Below are 15,277 nucleotides of genomic sequence, written 5' to 3'. Positions count from 1 at the left end.
AGGAGTGGGCAGCAGTGATTTGCTCCCACCTGCAGCAGCAGCAAGCGCCCTCGGCACCAAATGCCGCAACCTGGGACCTTCCCTGTCCCGTGGTGTTGGAGCCTGGACCCGCCACCTCTTCCTCGGCGAGCCGCCCGGTCGCGGGCCGGCACCCGGCCGGTGCGAAGGCTGGTGTTTGCCGTGAGGCTGCTTGGGGCGCACCGAGGCTGCGAGACCCTGGAGCTCGCTGTTGCGGCGGAGCGTGTCCCGCAGGCTGAAGGCTTCCCGAAAGGAGCTGCTGGGAGGCCGGAGCTTACGGGTTATGAAACCGTGGTCCTGAATTTCCCTTGTCCTCCAAAGCGCTTAATTTTTAGGCGGGTGAACACAGCGGTTCCCGTGCCACCGGAACAGCCCGTCCTTCTCTGGAGGTCGGTACGCTCGGCCCCCACCGCCGCCTCTGATTAAACGGTGTTGGCTCCGTAAATCTTCCTCGTCCTCATCGAACAGACGGAGACGCGGGCAGCGCTTGCGGAGCCGCCGGTTCCAGAGCAGCGATGCCGCGGGGAGGCTGCGAAGGGAGCTGCGCAGGGACATCTCCGCACGTTTGTCCGGGGGAAAAAAACGGATCAAGAGATGCCGTTTCCCAGCTGTGCGGTTTTGGAGGTGGAGGAGGCGAGGTTGCGCGCCCGGCACCCACCGTCCTGCTGCGGCTCTCGCCCCGCTAACGGGCCTGGGGCTGACGTGCCTTAACTACAGCCGCTAACCAAATCCTGGGCTTCCTCGTGCTCTTGGCCGGCGGCTCCTGCCAGCTGGCCTGGGCTCCCGGCTCCGTGTTCGTGGGCGGGCGCATGGCCAGCTCCGGCTGCAGCCGGGCCCGGAGCGCCTTTGCTTCGGAGGGAGCCCGAGCCAGTTGCTCACTCCGCTCCTTGCCGCCTGGCAAAGAAACTTTCGAAGGCTTCACCGGAGCCAGCGGGGATTCGTTTTTATTAGCCCCATCGGGGGGAGCCCCGCAAACGGGGAGGGGGTGCATCTCTCGCCGGGGCGTTCGCAGGGAGCAGATCCGGGGTGCGGGGAGCCCCATGTATTGCAAACACAGTCCCTCCCTTTACAGCCCGAGTTCACGAGCCGGCTGGGGCTCCTTAGCTCTTTATTAGTTATTCTTTAGTTATTTAGTCCTTAATTAAAACAGAGGAGGAAACGGCTACTGGAAGTGCTGGGTTCTGCAGCTCTCTGCCCAGCAAGCCCGAAGGTCGCGGGTTCGATCCCCCCGTCCCCGTGCCCCCGCGCAGCACCCAGCTGCTCGCAGCGGCTCCCCRCCGACCCCAGCGAAACCTTCCGACCCCCCGGCAGCAGCCAAAAAGTCTCCTCCATCGTTTGCCTGGGAACCATCTCCTGCCGCCCGTGCTGGGGCTTTGCAAAGCCGCTTGTTTTTTTCCTCGTGTCCCCCCTTGCTTTTTGACGCTGGGTTGGGGAGGGGAGCTGCGACCTCCCAGGGCGGCTTGTGCAGCCGCTTTCTGCTGCTGGGAGAACTTTTATTTATTTTTTTCTTTTTTATCTGAATCYCTTAAGATTTGCGTGGACTCCGCTCGCCTGCAGCCGGGTGAGACGGCGAAGGGGCAGCAGCAGCGGGGCAGAGGCCCACGGTACGTTAGGACTTAACGCGGGGCCGGGCTGGGAAGCGAAGGGCCTGCGGGCGGCGCGCCGGGCGAGGAAGGCTCGCGAGACAGGAGGGGCGACGGCTTTGTTTGAAAATTTATTGGAAAAATGCAGTACAAGAAGCCATACCGAACACTTACGCCTGCCTAAACGCTACGGCAACTTTCCCTTTGATTTGCTATGAAAAGTCCAAAACAACAGCTCCCGCCGCTTACTAACTGGTCTATAAAGATTTGCCAATTTTTTTTTTTAAAGTTCCTATTTTTATAAAGAAGAGTGTAAACAGCTAGCCTAGACAATTCACAATTGCCTTAAAAAAATTTTACAAAGCTCCTTCATATTCTCAACTAGAAAAAACATTTTTTTTCCTTTTTTTTTTAGTTTTTTTTTTTAACAAGTGTAATCTCTAAGGTCGGGGGCACTACCACTTCTTAAGGTAATTGTACAATTAGGAAATCAGTAAACCACAGTTTATCAAAACCAGGAATCGGTCAGTCCTTTGCTAACGCAGCTGTTCCAGTCTGATGGATGCGATCGGGTCACGAGCTCCTTGCCTTCCTTTCTATAAAAACATTCATTCATATATAAATAGCTTCCATATAATGTATATTATACAATCTAGGCAGTCTCTAGGTGAGTTTGTGGACTGGGAAGAGCTGGGAACATTCATATAAATAGACCTTGTATAGTTGCTTTGTCTCCAGAAATAGGGGATGCGCGAAGAGCCGGGTTTGCGGGAGGAAGGGYGCAGGCGGCCCCACCGCGGCGCTGGGTGAAGGTGCAAGAAGCTCCTTATGGTTTTGGGGGCTGGTGCTGCACAGAGCTCCTGTATCTTCTTCCCAGGTTGCCGCTGCGTTTCTTCCGGCTCTGCGTACCCGGCCTCGGCTGCCGGAGAGTCTCCGGAGGGCTGGAAAACCCCTCGTGGGGTGAGACAACAGCATGGTGAAAAGCCACAGGATGAGGAGGGGTTGTTTGAAATAAAAGCAAGAACTTGAACGTAACCAAGGGGAAGCGTGTGAGTGAACAACGTGGAGACAGACACACAAAATCCAGCCAAAAAAAAAAATATATATATATATGTATATATGGGTTACTTTATTCTGTGGCCCCTTAAGAAGGGGGGCTCCCGCAGTCCTTTTGGGAAGGAACCACCTCTCAGGCCAGCAGGTTTCCAAGCCCCAGAAAGGTGACACGTCCCTTGCTGGGGATGGGTGGCTCTTTCCAACACGCTCAGGCCCCCGGATGCCTAACTGCACACGGAGGACCATGCTCCAGCCGTGCACCGTGCCGCCCTGCRTCTCGGGACTGCCACGTGCCTTTAAGTGCTACGGAGAAACTTAATTTATCACGTTAGGTGTTTTTCTGGTAAAGCTAAAAAATCCTCTTAAATGCCTATTCTGCGTGCCCATTTTGGAATGAGTTACCTGCTACAGGGTGAGAACGCAAGGAAGGACCAAGCGGCAAAAAACAGAATTCCCAGATACGGGACACCACCGGAAGGATGCTCAGGGGACGGTCGGTTAAGGCAAGCGTTACCCGACGAGGTCAAAGACCGCGAGCGGAGGCACCCGCCCGCGCGAGGATCTGCCGAAGGAAGGAAAGGGCTGTTCGGATGTAAATGGGAAGATTTCGTCTCTACACTAACGCCGCGGAGCAGGATGCCGAGAACCGGCCCAGGACCCCCGGGGCGGACGCGCGAGGGGCTGGCACCCGCCGGCGCCGTCTCCAGGAGGGACCAAGCGCCGGAGCAGCCTGGCGAGGAGCCAGCCACCCTGGAGGGCCGGGTGCTGGCACGGCCCCGCGGCCAGCGAGGCTCGGGGGAAGCCAAACTGGGGCAGCTCCAGCGTTTTCGGCGGCGTCTCCAATCCGTGCTGACGGCTTAATGAAAACTGCACCTGAATCCGAGAAGCTGCACAAGCCCCAGCGTAGGTCAAAGACTGTTTTCAGCTAAGCGGCACGTCATCGCAGCCTGAGCTAAACCCTCTGAAACACGCTGTTCAAACCTAAAAATCGCAGAAAACTTCTTTTATTGCCGTTTGCTTCCCACCCTTGACGGAAGGGCGGCAGCGGAGCGCCCCATGCCCTCGGCTACCTGCGTGCCACACCATATCCAAAACCACAGCCTCAAAGTCCTGCAAAAGCGTTCACAAGTGGCTGGGCAGACTCTTAACACAGCTTTAAAAAAAATAATAAATAAACCCAAGAAACAGAAAAGCCCCCAACCTGCTGGAAGGAGAAACCAGGGCAGGACGCGCACCCAAGCCACGGTACAGATGGGGAAAAACGGGTGAGTTTTAGGGTCCTCTCTGCCTAGCTGAAGACTCCTCTTAAAGGACGCTTCGGAAGCGATTGCAAGAGGAGGCCATAAACTCATGTAATTGTGATAACTGGAGCGTCTACAAACAAACGGTACGTTATGAGCTTCTTTTTAAAAAATAAAAAATAAAAAAAAGGACGTTTTTATGTGGTCTGTAAGCTAAGCCAGAAGATGCAGCTGCTCTAAGCCCTGGTATTTCATTCCAGCATGGCAGCCACAAAGCTGAAGTCCGGGCCCTTGAACGACTGCGGGAGAGCGGGATCAGCACTTTCRGCACGTGCCGGGTTGGTTTCCAGAGGGTTTGGCTTTATTACAGCCAGCAAAATCCGACGCCCCCCATGGCGTCTTGTCCAGCCTCCCCAAATACAGCCTACAGSTCTAAGAAGGACTGTCCAAAGGATTTTAAACTAAATGATAGTAGGATGCAACACCTTTGTCCTGCTGTGTGGGTAATGTGTTCAGCTTTAAATAGCACTGGGAGGAGGGAGAGGAAAAAAAAAAAAGGTGACTTAAACCTTATTTAAAAATCAAGAACACAAACGAGTGGAAAAACTGTGACACTGGAGAAAAAAAAATCTGTTACTGTGAATGCTGCGTAAGCCTACCTTAATAGCATTCAGAGTCAACACATCTTAAACACACTTCTAAGGGCGTTTTAATTTAACGGCATCTAGGAAACGCAAACAGGTAGGTAGCATTCGGCAGAGCCGCGCGGGAGAAAGGCCCGGCGCAGCTCTCTTAAAGCTCTACAATTCACAGTATCAGATACTCGAACCAACTTCCAGTATTCCTTAACCCTAGTTGACTATGAAGATGGGGGAGGACGCTTACGCCACCCGACCCTACTGTGTTCAAACAGCGCCAGTGAGGAAATTCAGCCTAAAGCTGAAAGCTCTGCACGCCTGGGGATCGCGGTCGGAGTTGCCAGCTTCCTAAAAAAGCAAGGGGCCACCTGAAAGGCTGCACAAACTGAAGTCTGGTTTTTTTTTCAAAACGTCTCTTCTGGCAGAAGGACCCAGCGGTAGCTTTTTGCGTCCAAAGTCTGCTCTCAGAATACGCACGCGTGTGGCTTATCTCCGTTACACCCGACGAGGCTGAGGAGGGGGAAAAGACTTAAACAAACGAACCCTTTGCGCCCTGCGAGCTGTGGTTGGGCCTGTAGCGGAAGAGGCTATTGCGTGAGAGGGAATGCAAAATTGAAAACCTGTAAAAAATGTTCAGTACAGTTAGAAATATGGCATACTGGTTGTCACAATACATATAAAAAAAAAAACCCCAAACTATCTCCAATAGGATCCATTGGATTCTGAAAAATCCCAAGTAAAATGTCAAAGCGCAACTCCTACTAAATGATATGAACATTCAGTTTCTGAGGGTAAATCTGGTAAATCTGAGGTCTTTGTGCTCCAGGTAGTTTCTTTGTAGTTTTGCTGGGTTTCTTCTCCCCCATGCTCTGTCTGGAAGGAACACTTCCTAGAAAGAGAGAAATAGGGTAAGTTATAAACACTAATTTTCAGTGAAGGAGAGGAACTTGCTTCCCTTATCCTTGAAGTCATCTGAGAATTGAAAAGACGAGCCATCGTCAAGGGCATGTGTGAACCGGGGCTTGGAGCTACAGCCAGGCATCCGTCACAAATAATACCCTATTCTTTCAGGCTCAGATTCAAGAGCTGCAAGTCCTCAGACCCTTAGGACAAGTGTCATGTTTAATTAGATGTGGAAGCCCCTTTAATTAGCGGAGAGTTCAAACACTAAACCACACATTGGCCTTTTCTCCTGGCCAGTTTCTGCTCAATAACCTTGCCCGCACCGAGAGGCAAGTCACCCACCCTGGTGGGAAGCCAGGGCTCCTCATCGCTGGGTCAGCTCCCTACTTACGCAGCCTTGCTACTCTTCGGCGATCTCCGTCTCCTGGTGCACGACCACTTTGGTCACTGACATGTCCGGGTGCTGTTCTTTCGCCGCTTTTATGGCTTCTGCTAGAACCTGCAAGAGAGCACGTTTCAGAGACGCGCCGCAGCTTGCACGCCAGCAAGGATCTTCAGGGCAACCAGAGACCATTTTTGTCTCAAGGGGAGAGAAAAAGAAAAGTGAATAGGCTACAGTTGCTATGTTTGGAAGAAAATGTAATTTTCTGCTTAAGCAGGAAGGCTGCAAATGCTTCAGTTCTTCCTAGGAGTAAAAGGCATGGCAGGAAGAAATTCTGCACATTAMACTGGCAGAGAATTTATAGGCCCTTGAAGACTCTTGGTCCCAGTGGGACCATGAAGCAAAGTGGAAACCGCTGGACCAAACGATTCGATAATTTTGGATCCCTGMACAGTGACACTAGGTGAATTAAAGCCTGGTTGTAAGGCTCAAGCAGGGGAAACATGCAATCTGGCTGCTTCTGGGGAGCCCTGGGCACGCCGGGGGCCAAGCGCAACTGCAGCACAAGCTGGGTCCCGGGGAGGCAGCGACTTTCAGTGGCATTAGATCATTTCTGAAAGGAAAGCTGGGTTTCTGAGAATACATCACATCGCTCAGCTGGCCCAYATTATACGATGGATGAGAGCAATTAAGTTGATATAGCATAAGCAAACCCTGTTTATTGTCCCAGCAAGTGTGACAAGCGCATTTCAAACATGTCCTCAGCTATTTTCCACCAGAATTAATAAACTAGTTCTTCTCTTACAAATAAACTCCAGGCCCACGATACTTGCGACTAAAATTAAATTCGAAGTATGATTCTCCGATGACAAAACCGTCACTTCCAACACACAAGCTAGAGGCCAGAGAGGCTGACTCATCGGAAAGGCTCTCATATAAAGACTGCGAGACTTTCTGCAGGCCTCTCCTTTCCCATGGTAAACAYTGGCGGTGCCGAGTGCTAGGAAATGATTTCTGGCACTATATTGCAGCAACGCTGCTTCAAAGTTAATTGCAGGTCATCCAGACATCAAGAAATACTTTGATATATTTTTGCAGATTTTTAAAAAATTGGATTTGTCCAAACCAATTCTGAAATCCAAACTTTGTTGCTAATACCAGTGTCAGAAGAGAATTAAGCTACCCTGGCCCAGCTATACATCTGCATACTGTGAAAAAGGAACTTATTACTGAATCTGTTAGGTACATACAGATTGAAAAGTCAGAGAAAATTAATAAGCTGTAACCAGTGTAACCATACCGTCCCTTGGAAACCCTGACACTTCTTTTAAACATAAATGTAAAATGAGGCTGACTACCATGTGCAGACAAAATATTAGCAGTGAATAAAATCACATCTTCCATAAAAGCATGAAGTTTTACTTCTAACCCAACAAAATTTCCCTAGGTTGTTTTCCAATTAAATCTTCAGAGAGGCAGGCTGACTGTGTAGCTCGTTGTGCCAGCTCTGAAGAGCTCTTCTGGACAGTACCCAAACCCTTACCTGGTCGTGGTCTACATCCGCATCTCCCGTGATGACGATCCTCTTTTCAATCCGCGTCTCTGAAATGCCACCTTTTACAGTCTAGTACAAAGGGAAAACTACTGTTAGTCTCTAAGTGAAAAGGAATTAAAGCGCATTGGGGCTGCCTGGCCAAAGATGGCATCCAAAAGTAGAGCTGTTAAATATTGCTGTCATACCCGAATATCAGAATCACGGAGGAAAACCGTCACTGATCATAATGGAAGACCATCAAATATTCAAWGATCTTTGCGTAAAGCACGGCCTGTGAAGAGCTTCGTAACTCACAGCGCACTTCTTTCCTGCTGTCCCACCAGACAGATGGTGATAACGTCCACAGGACTCACTGCACTTACTGCCTAACCCAGAGTCTTAATTCAACATGGGCAAATCTGGGCCCTTCACACTTTGTTTCCATTACCAGTTACATTCTTTTGAAGGAACTGGGSTTTAAGCTTTCTTCTATTGCTCAACTTAGCCTTAAACCTCCTCTGCTCCAGCCCATACGCACGGGGGAGTCATTTCGAGAGCACCCATAACCACGTTTGCTAACTACCGCACCTTGATGGCCACCAGTTAGAGAATTAAAGGACTATATTATAATCCTGAACTAAATTACACTTTTCTTCTGGTTCACATGCAACTTTGGATTTCTCTTTTGTATATTGCACGAGAGTTCAAAAAAAAAACCCCAAAACCACAAAGTCCTGCAACAACAAATTAAATTAAGCAACTATTTGGGAACAGGCACCAGGCTCTGAGTTAGACCAAGATGAACCTGCAATGAGGTGGATTTCCAGGGGGCACTGTACTATTGCTTCAGAATAGCCAAGAAATTAGGGGGCTGAGAAAGGCTAAGTAGAAGGGAAAATACTCCATCACCAAGTCTTCAGCCCCCGCAGCAACTCCGCATCAAGCCCATCGCAGAGCATCAACACCACTTTGTGATTTTGTGAGGTTTCCCGTTACCTTGGTGATCTGTGTGGTGGTGGTGCTGCTCGTGGTTTCGGAGGTGATGGTCTGAGCAGTCAGCAGAATGCCGGGCTCTAGGTCTCCGTTGCCGCCATCCGTCTGTGGGAGACACAAAACACGGCCATCAATCTCCATACGCAGCGTGGACAGAAACAGAGGTTGCTCATCAACAGAGCACGATGCAATCGGAGCTCCTTGATGTCTCTTTGTAATTCCAAGCAAAGTTTCATTCGGAAGGTCCTTTTTATYCTTCCTTGTACAGAACTTGCCTTAAACTCCTCAGCATCAAGGAAAGTCAAGGTATCTGCTGAACTAGAAGCAGGTTTTTAAAGTTGGTTACTTGGTTCGCATCCTGCACAACTCAGCCTTTCAAGGTCAGCCTAAAAACCTAAAACAAGTTGTCTTTGCCAATTTAGSCTGGCTTTGCTGTCCGTGTGTCACCTCAGTACAAGCGAAGATGATGCGAGGGATGATACCACAGCAACGAACCCTGGACGGAGGCCTCAGACGGAGACCAGCACTGCAGCAAGACCATATCTGGAGTTACCACAAGGTGGGACCAGTTTCCACAGCAATTTTATGGCACATCATATCCAAGYGTGCACACAGCTGACTTGACCCAGTCCAAGAGAATCGCTTTTAGCTTTCATTTCTCTTGAAAAGAGAAAGATGAACACTCCTGTTCATCTATGTTGAGCAAGAGGCGAGCACACACCCCTCCCCGGTGCATGCCCTACCCTCAGATGTCAGAGAAGATGCTAAGCAGCCACTGGTGGTAGATATATTCCCTAGGCACGTCAGGGCTATTGGGAAGCGTAAATGGTATCAATGTCATGCTTTTTTCCATGTTACAGCTGGAAGCTTTCAAACGCATTAAGAGCACAATTTTCGAACCTGCTCGCTGAAGCCAGATGCTTCTTCAGGCATCCCGAGAGAGCTGGGTCTTCCCAAGGTGCCAGCTGCTGCTGTTCAGTGCAAGGCATGCAATACACAGCAGACTCGAATGAAATTCTGCGTTCCCAGCCCTGTTTTATTCCTCAGCACAGCCGGCCCTCAGTATCAGAGTGACAATATTACCCCCTACTCAGGAATCCCAAGTTATCCAAGCGTGGGACACAGGCTATCTGAAGCCAAACTGCAACACCAGTCACATCCTTCAGTCATTACGCTCCAAAACCAGAGCACGGGCTGCTTTTAACAACCACTGTTCTGACAAACTCAAGCTAACAAAGGATCCAAATTCTCAAATACTGATTTTAGATCGAAGATTAATTTTAACCTCAGTAATGAAACCTTACCTGCRTATGTTGGCATTGCTCCACTAACATTTTAATGTATAGTTTCAAATCACTGCAGAGGCACCCATTCTGATTAGCGTTTTATAGAGTGTTTTTGGTTTTTGACACCGGTTTCGGAGTAGAAACCTAGCGGACAACCCTCAGAACAACGTTTTCAAACTCGTTAACACGAAAAGTTCTCAAGAGCCATAAACAGGAAGGAGAACTGGGGAAAAACGAAATAACACGTCTCTTGCAGAAAAAATGCCAAGCCGGGTTAACTCTGTGTGGTCTAATCTACATCCCAAAGCCACCAGYGGCTGCACATAAATTCTGTTTGCACACACGTCTTGAAAAGGTAATTGTTCTTCAGGGATATTAAAAACACCRCTGTTCTAAAAATATCAGGTGCACCTGGAAATATCATCCACAACATTTGTTAACTTTTGTGCTGCGACTCAGAGGGTTCGAGAAAGGCAGATGGTACCAGATGGCACGTGTGTCTCGCTCTGAAGATTTAGAAAGCAAACGTTTGCGTTTGGATGAGTTTAATTAAGCCCCTTGAAAATTAATCATAACACACCTTACCTGTGCAGCTTCGTAGGTGATGGTCTTCGTTTCCGTGTGAACGATGGGAACTTCTTTCGTTGGGATTTCACTTTTCACCGCGTTGGACACGTCCGAGATGGTGACTGTCTGTGTCTTCACTAGAGGTGGCTATGAAACAGGTTTAAAAAAAAATCTCAGAAAACACCCAGGCAGCACCGGCACGTAACAACTGTGTTGCTGGCGAATGATCTGACACTGATCTGATAAAAGCACCAAGGGAAGCAAGGTCAGCCTGGAAATCTTCGTTTTGAAGCCTCTGCTACGACACACTTTTCAGAGGTCAAAGATCAGGCGTGAGGATTAAGGAAAGACAGAAAAATCCTTTAGATCTTCCCAAACACCACAGCCTGAAGTCAGCCCGACAAAGGCGTCCGGGGCTTAAACGCCATGCCAGAATACCATGAAGAAACCGTCTCCGCTGATCATTAACTCTCTGATTACTAGAAGCTCATAGCTGCCAGTAAAAGATGATCCGCATTTACTGGTATGTCAGGATTAACAGAGTCTGGATGAACAGAGTTAATCACAGAGTCTGGATGAACAGAGTTAATCACAGCTGAGAGAAGCTTTTTCCCAACTACAAGTGGAACACATTCACGACTAAAAAAAACCTCATCAAATCCTAGGTCTTTACCTTTTATTAAATCAATGTCAGACAAAACAGAAACGTTACGTCTTGAAACGCGGGGGAAGAAGAAATCAGTTGTTCCACCACCTGATCATCATCCCGAAGAAGACGGAGTTAGTTCAGACCCACGAGGTTCTCCCAGACTGCTCGATTTCTGCTCACCTTCCCACACCRGGCAGATGCCACCGGCAGCGTTAGCAGGGTAAGCGGACACCTCTACGCGCGTAAGCAACGAACCTTCAGCAACACTGAAGCAGGCAAAAGACACCTCCCGCGGCGGGGAGCAGAGGGGGACGTCAAAGCCCACGCGGGGGACGTCAACAGCGCTTCAGAAGTCGCTCTGCTGCGCCCAGGCTCGGCCCTGCAGCGCGGCGCGAGGCGGCAAGGCGCCTTACGCGCCAAAATCGCGCGCCGCCGGAGCCTGAACGCTTCCCTCGCGGGGGAGCCAAGAGGGCGCTCGGCCCGCGAGGCGGAAGGCGCCCCGCGCTGCGCCCGGGCCCGTCTCGCGCTTAACGCCGGAGCGAATCGAGAGGGGCCGGCGCGCACCGAGCGCCGGAGACGGACCGGCTAACGGGCTCCGCGAACGAGGTCGGGCCGCGGAGCCGTAGCTCCTCGTGAGGGGGCTGCGGCACCTGCTTGCTGCAGTGTTTGGGCTCCGCTCCAAAGGCAAGCCGGGGCCGGCGGGGAGAGCGCGGGCGCTCCGGCTCACTACCTGGAAGCAGCGGACGACGGCTGGAAGCCCGTTAGTAACCGTCAGGCCGCGGCGCTCTGCCTTTAGCTCGCTAAACGGCTCTGGCGCCCCTCCGTCGTCGCCGGCCTCCGCCGCCGCCTCCTCGCTCCCCCGGGGCCGCAGCGGAGGCGCCGCGGGGATTACGGGGGGCTCCGGCGCGCGCGGCTCCGAGGCGGCCGCCCGCTTCCCCGCGGCCGCGCGGCCCCCCTGGTCCCGTCTCGGGCGCTGGGCGCTCTCGGGGAGGCTGGACGCRGCCGCCGCCGCCGCCTCCTCGCTGCTTACGGGGGCCGTGCCGAAGCGACGACTTGGAGCAGGCTCCGAGGCAGGCGGCGCTTGGGTCTCGCTAAAAGCTACCGCGTGCTTTGGACCCCCCCATTCAAAGGCAGCGTCATCGCTTTTCCTCTCCGGCACTGCAGCCACATCCTCTTTGGAGAGAAAGTCACTCATAGTCTAAAAAGAAACGAATACACAAAAAAAGGCCAGAGAGAGAAAGAGAGAGAGTTAGGAAGAACAGAAGGTCGTGAAGCATAAAGGCAAAACAACATTGCTCTCTTAGAAAACGGCCCGTCGCTAGTAATCCATGCAACAGCGGGGGATCCGAAGGTTTTAAAGCTTGAAAACCTTTGTGCTATGCAATGCGTCCCGTGGTTTTACTAACGTGGCCTTCACGATAGATTAATAATCCCTGTTCTGAAGGTTTGAGGAATTAATAATACAACGACTCTTTCCACTTAAATGAAAAACAGCCATTTAACACGTTTTGCCCAGTTTGGAAACTCTACAATAATTTCAGCGTAGCAAGYGGGGACTTTGGTGCACATCCAGGATCCCGTGTGCAACAAAACCCGCCGACTACGCCAAAACCATACACCAGTTCTGCTTTTACCTCCTTCAAATGTTTTACTCGSTGCTTTAATTTGCACGGGGAGCTTAAGAGAATAAGCCCGGAATTACTGTGCGCTACGAATGTCCCAGCACCGGGGGACGCGCATCTCCGAGACCCTTGCTTCTCGTTGCAGGCTCCGGGAAAGCTAACCACAGACGTGTCTGCAAAAGGTCATAACGGCATTGGGAAAGTTATCATGAGAATATGCACAAGTTAGTATGGAAATCAACTGATGCAATACCGAGAGGCTCCTGAATTAGAAGAAGCCTCCAAATACGATCCGGCCTGGACATCGGAAAGAACTTGTACTCTTTCTTCTTGACGAACCAGCTCAATTAACTTGCCCGACTTTTAGCACAAAACTTTTCAGCTGAGGAATAACGAAATGCGGCTTTAAACCCGGCAGCCCCACGTTCACGCAAACGTGTGCTGACCACGTCACCACTGAGCACGCCGTTTCCCGCTCCATCACCACGTTGGACCGTTTATTCCGAACTACCGCAATGCTTGTACGTTATTGCCAAAGCAGCCGGAGCACAGAAACCTTCACAGCGGCTAAACCTCCTGGAGGCACAACGTAAGTTGGGAAAAAAAACCTCCAGATGCCCCGTACTGCAGTGACTATTTCTTCCCAATTGAACACCTCTGCATTGATTTGTGGTAATTTTGTATAAAAGTAGCCACRTATCTGCATGTCCAAAATCATAAACAGTGGTTAAATTTTCATAAAAGTGTGGCGAGCCCATTGCCGTCGGCTGTTGCGTTAATTTTGACGGTGGTATTGAGGGGAACAGAAACTGCTGCATCAGTTTCTATTGAGGAGATTCTCTGGGCAACCACAGAGCCGTAAGTTGGGCTTAAAAGCRTGAGGTTTTCGGGGGCCTGTGGGGTATCCGGTATAAAGCACTTTCTGCAGAGCAGAAGTTTTCACCCTAACTGACCTCACCTAACGGCACAGTTCAAAATTATTTTAAGAACTGCCACTGCTTCCTGCAGAAGCGAATACACGCTCATTTTAGTATCGTTTCAGGAAATGACTCTTGCAACGTTCCTCCCAGGTCTTGTTCAGTTCCCGGCTTCGATATGTTACAGACAGATTACCTGCAAAATTTCGGTTCTTAAGTTCTCTGGATATTGCTTCAGGAAAATGCATGTAGCACGAGTGCAGTGGCAGTGATTAGCCCTGCGATCAGGGCAGCTCACAGACATATGGAAGTGTTATTTCTGATTGCAAACCGCTTCCATATGTGCTCCTGCAAAAAGTATATACACACAGCAGCCTCATTTTGCCTAATGCAAGATACAATACCTTAATGTTTCACAAAACAGAGCACGTACTGAGGTTATCGGCTTTCAATGCCCATGTCTTAATCTTGCTTTAAAACCTAGATTTATATACCGTCGATATACTGATCTCTCCTTAATTATATATGTCAAAGCTTGCAAATTAATCATGGGATTTGGGGAAGAAGTATCTTCTGCACTTTAATGGAAAGTGCTTTAGAAGCAGGATTTCCTTGCGTACCAGCTGCGGCATTGCTCTGACCCAGAGGGAGAATGAAATCCACAGATAAAACAAAGCAGATTAAGCAGCTACACAAACAGAGGTCTATTTAAGAGACAGACATTTGTATACAGTAAAAATAACTTCCCGGCTGCCTCTCGCATACAGAAAAAACAATTTCACATTTTGGAAGTGCCTTGCATGCTGAAAGCATAAAGGAACAGAAAAGCTTAAATGAAGCCTACGCGGTGCATGTGCTGGTTTTCAACAGAGCAAAGTGTGGCAATACACATGCAAACAATCAAGGCAGAATGAAATCCTGATAAGATCGACTGACCAGAAGCACTTTGCGTCTTGCCTTCCTATTCCGCCTTTCAGAAGTCAGACTAATTACAAGCTATCGCTTTCTCTATGTAATTATCCATTTAYGCACACATTTTTTTTATATGATACAACGGTGCTTGTTCCTGTCTTTAAAAACACAATCTGCATCCAGGCTGGAAGAAATCATCTTTTTATACAAAAAAAAAAATAGGAATTTGAATGTCTGTTACAAATTCTGATCTTATCAAGATTTTCTTTAATTTGCAAATGCAAAAGCATTCCTGTTTTGGGGCCTCAGATGCTGCAGAGTCCCAAGCTCTCCTTGAGAGTGGAGAAAGTTGGGAGGACCCGGGCTGCGAACCACACAAACTACTCGTTCCCCGCAAAACAAACCCAAACCAGCTACGCCCAAATCAAAGACGAAGCAGATTTTGCGTAAGCCATAGGCAGTGGGAAGAGGATGCGGGACAGGATGCGGTGCCCCAACACAAACAGATTGAACCAAATGCGACCGCGCGCTACCCTGCTCGATACGAGCCGCGGTGCGCCTGATGGCGACTGCGAATGCAGCGTAATTTAAAAGCTGCAGGGTAAAAAGTGACACGYAGACCAAGAATTCAAACAGGGGATAAATTAATAACAGGACTGTGCACCTGATACTAGACAGTGACGGGATTTTTTTTAGTGCTTTCGTATAAAAGTATGCTTGCCGTTATTTTTCCCACGAACTAGCTGCCCTCCCCGCTCTCCAGCACTGCCCCGGAGTCGCCCATGCTCCGTTACCCGTTTTCTCCCTTTCTTTCCTCTTTTTTTTTCCTAGTGCGGGAAAACTTCTGCAGCCAGTGCGGGCAGGCTGCTGCCTCTCTCCCCAGCAATTTGCAGTTACCCTCGTCCCAAGAGTCTCCTATCTTGCAAGGGGCTTAAGGACCCATAAAATTAAATTCTGGCTAGTCAGGGCTTCCAGT

General features: G+C 50.0%; 1 protein-coding gene across 16 annotated transcripts in view; it reads right to left on the bottom strand.

The window, feature by feature from the left end:
- Positions 1-1,713: 1,713 nt before the first annotated feature.
- Positions 1,714-15,277, bottom strand: part of EPB41 (erythrocyte membrane protein band 4.1) — a 49,926-nt gene continuing 36,362 nt past the window's right edge. For 9 of the 16 annotated variants that reach the window (XM_026076241.1, XM_026076242.1, XM_026076243.1 and 6 more), the window contains 6 exons: positions 11,881-12,048; positions 10,220-10,348; positions 8,352-8,453; positions 7,365-7,445; positions 5,831-5,938; positions 1,714-5,425 (listed from right to left, as the gene is read on the bottom strand). In XM_026076241.1, coding sequence (XP_025932026.1) covers positions 5,840-5,938; positions 7,365-7,445; positions 8,352-8,453; positions 10,220-10,348; positions 11,881-12,048 — 579 coding nt within the window. In that variant the 3' untranslated portion in view covers positions 1,714-5,425; positions 5,831-5,839. Of the gene's footprint in view, positions 5,426-5,830; positions 5,939-7,364; positions 7,446-8,351; positions 8,454-10,219; positions 10,349-11,580; positions 12,049-15,277 lie in introns of all 16 variants that reach the window. The other 7 variants (XM_026076249.1, XM_026076250.1, XM_026076252.1 and 4 more) reach the window with 2 other exon arrangements.

The sequence above is a fragment of the Apteryx rowi genome, unplaced genomic scaffold (assembly GCF_003343035.1).
Source record: "Apteryx rowi isolate R43461 unplaced genomic scaffold, aptRow1 scaffold_43, whole genome shotgun sequence".
Classification (NCBI taxonomy): Eukaryota; Metazoa; Chordata; class Aves; order Apterygiformes; family Apterygidae; genus Apteryx; species Apteryx rowi.
The sequence above is the reverse complement of the archived record's forward strand: the minus strand, read 5'-3'. Positions and strand labels throughout refer to the sequence as shown.